At 39.2% G+C, this 3,077-nt stretch overlaps 1 protein-coding gene across 1 annotated transcript; it reads left to right on the forward strand.

Annotated features, from left to right (window-relative positions):
• Positions 1 to 926: 926 nt before the first annotated feature.
• Positions 927 to 2,553, forward strand: LOC111525417 (schlafen family member 11-like). The gene has a single exon (XM_023190818.3). The coding sequence runs from the start codon at positions 1,132 to 1,134 to the stop codon at positions 2,275 to 2,277; it is 1,146 nt and encodes a 381-aa protein (XP_023046586.1). The 5' UTR covers positions 927 to 1,131; the 3' UTR covers positions 2,278 to 2,553.
• The last annotated feature ends 524 nt before the right edge of the window (positions 2,554 to 3,077 follow it).

The raw sequence follows: 3,077 nt of genomic DNA on the forward strand, positions 1-3,077 counted from the left end.
TAATAAAATTCTTTAGCTTCTTCTTTTCCTCCAGCTACATTTCTTTTTACATCTCTCCTTTATAGCTTCATATAGTGAACAAGTTGTATATATGTGGTGATACTATTTCCTAACCTCTCATTCATTCTTTGACTCATTGTGAAATGGACAGTTAATATAGATTCCTTTACTAAACACCTGTGAACCAAAGCATAGTGTTAAATCCTTTTTGAGAATTATTCTCAATTAATCCTCATAATAACAGGCATATTAAGGTGGATGCACCATGTTTTATAGGTAAGAAAACAGAGTTAGAAAGATTAAATATCTAGGTTAATGTTACAATACATTTAATGACAAGTGGAATTCAAGCCATCTCCATTAACTCTAGTCTCTAAGACTTTAGCCTGTGATTTATTGCCTCCTGGTGCCCACTGCCCAGGTGTCTGAACAGCATTTTTCAAAGTCACCAATAACCTTAATTTTACTAAACCTAATAACACTTTTGAGTCATCACCTAGCTGTACCTGTCAGCAGTATTAGACACCTTGGCTCTGTCACGCCCCACCTTTGCAGCCTCAGTTTTTCATTATATCATAGATCTGAGACCTCTGCCCAGGTGATTTTGTTTTGGGCTTCCTTAATACCATATACCCTTGGTTTTTCTCCTACCTCTGGTTTTTCACAGTCAGTCCTTTCTACAGTCTCCTTTTCAATGTTGTCTTCTTTTACTCATCCCCTAAAGTCAATGTTCACTGGAACATCAACAATCTAAACTGAGATAGTCTCATTCCGTTGTACACATGCCCTTCATGTGATCCACCGCTTCCATTCTTCAATGCTGATAACTTCACCTGGCCAATTCAAAGGCATCCTTCAGGTCTTGATTAAATGCCACCTTTGCCTTGGAAGTCTTGTTGAACCATCATCTCCAGATTAGTTTAGATACCCCTTTAGTCTATTTTTCTTCTCATAACTCATATAATACCTGATGTTAAATGCTAATTTCATTAGCACCCTTCCTTGCCAACCATTCTCCTCCTAAAAAGAAGGGATTGCTCCTGTCTTGCTTGCTAGTTTATTGCCTTCTCTCAGCACATATTAGACACAAAGTAATATATTAATAAATGAATTGCATGCATGTAACAATTCATGTCTTCTAATAGTTTCAGCTGTGAATTCAACATGGAGGCAAATCAGTGCTCCCTGGTGGTGGAACCATCTTACCCAGACCTGGTCATCAATGTAGGAGAAGTGACCCTTGGAGAAGAAAACAGAAACAAGCTGCAGAAAATTCAGAGAGACCAAGAGAAGGAGAGAGTTTTACAGGCTGCGTGTGCTTTATTAAACTCAGGAGGAGGAGTGATTCGGATGGCCAAGAAGGATGAGCATCTCGTGGACATGGGGCTGGATTTAGAAACGTCTTTGAGAGAGCTTATTCAGTCTTCAGATTTGCAGGCTTTCTTTGAGACCAAGCAACGAGGAAGGCGTTTTTACATTTTTGTTAAATCTTGGAGCAGTGGCCTTTTACCTGAAGATGGCTCTGTCAAGCCCCGCCTTTGCAGCCTCCGTTCTTCATTACACCGTAGATCTCGGACATCTGCACTTCTCATGAACTCAAGAGAGGCATTCTGTTTCCTGAAGAAAAAGAAAAATGATGCAAAAATCTTGGAAGAAGGACCTTTTCACAAAGTTCACAAGGGTATACACCAAGAGCTCCATAACTCGGATCCTGCTGACCCAATTTTCCAAAAAGACTATCTCGAATATGGTGAAATCCTGCCTTTTCCCGAGTCTCAATTAGTAGAGTTTAAACAGTTCTCTACAAAACACATCCAAGAATACGTAAAAAAGATAATTCCAGAATACATCTCTGCATTTGCAAACACTGATGGAGGCTATCTTTTTATTGGAGTGGATGATAAGAGTAAGAAAGTTCTGGGATGTGCAAAAGAAAATGTTGACCCGGACTCTTTGAGAAGGAAAATAGTAAAAACAATACACAAACTACCTTGTGTTCATTTTTGCCAACCCCAGTGCCAGATAACCTTCACACTCAAAATTGTGGATGTGTTAGCTAGGGGAGAGCTATATGGTTATGCTTGTATGATCAGAGTAGAGCCATTTTGCTGTGCAGTGTTCTCTGAAGCTCCCAATTCATGGATAGTGAAGGACAAGTACGTCTGCAGCCTGACAACTGAGAAATGGGTAGGCATGATGACAGACACAGATCCAGGTAAGAGGGAGAAAGCTCCTCCCTCCCTGTCCTTTCTACATCCTTGGGACCTCCCATATTAAATTTTCCTTTGCTGCCTATGACTTTGAATATCTAACATCCACCAAACACTTTATTTTGAATCCCCAAGTATCCTACTTTTTATACATGAGAAAATTTTGTTGGGTGATTACAAACCTAACTCACGTGTCTATAAGTGGCGATTTTCTACATTCGTAACTGAACAGAAAATTATTTGAGAATAGCCACCCTTGCAGTGGTGTACTGGAATGGCTCTTACTGGCTTTAGAATCAATTATTAAATTTTCAGGAATTTTTGAGGTAGTTGTTACATATAGTTATTACTAAAAATTAGGTTATATATACTTGCACCTAAGTAAATTGTATGAGAAACAAGTGTAATAAATTCAAACTCACCACTTCCTAATTATTTGCTACATTTTACTATTATCTTTGCTTGAGAGATTATTTACATTTATTGTATCTTTGTGGTGGTAATGCTATAAAATGGAGTGCTACTGTGCATTGCTTTCCAACTCTGTATTTAGTGATAATCCATTAGGAGCTTGAAATTGTCTGTGGTGGGAAGATTTATAACACCGAAACTGGCAGTTGGCTATGAACGAGGGATCTCTTCTCAACTAGATCTGTTTATTAAACGATCACCAGCATAGTACTGCTTTCTGGGGTTGCTTGTTTGAAGTATTAAAAGTCCTTTGGGCTGGGCTCGGTGGCTCACGCCTCTAATCCCAGCATTTTGGGAGGCCGAGGTGCGTGGATCACCTGAGCAAGAGTTCAAGACCAACATGGCGAAACCCTGTCTCTACTGAAAATAGAAAAATTAGTCAAATGTGGTGGTGTG

This window comes from Piliocolobus tephrosceles, unplaced genomic scaffold (genome assembly GCF_002776525.5).
Source record: "Piliocolobus tephrosceles isolate RC106 unplaced genomic scaffold, ASM277652v3 unscaffolded_38015, whole genome shotgun sequence".
NCBI lineage: Eukaryota > Metazoa > Chordata > Mammalia > Primates > Cercopithecidae > Piliocolobus > Piliocolobus tephrosceles.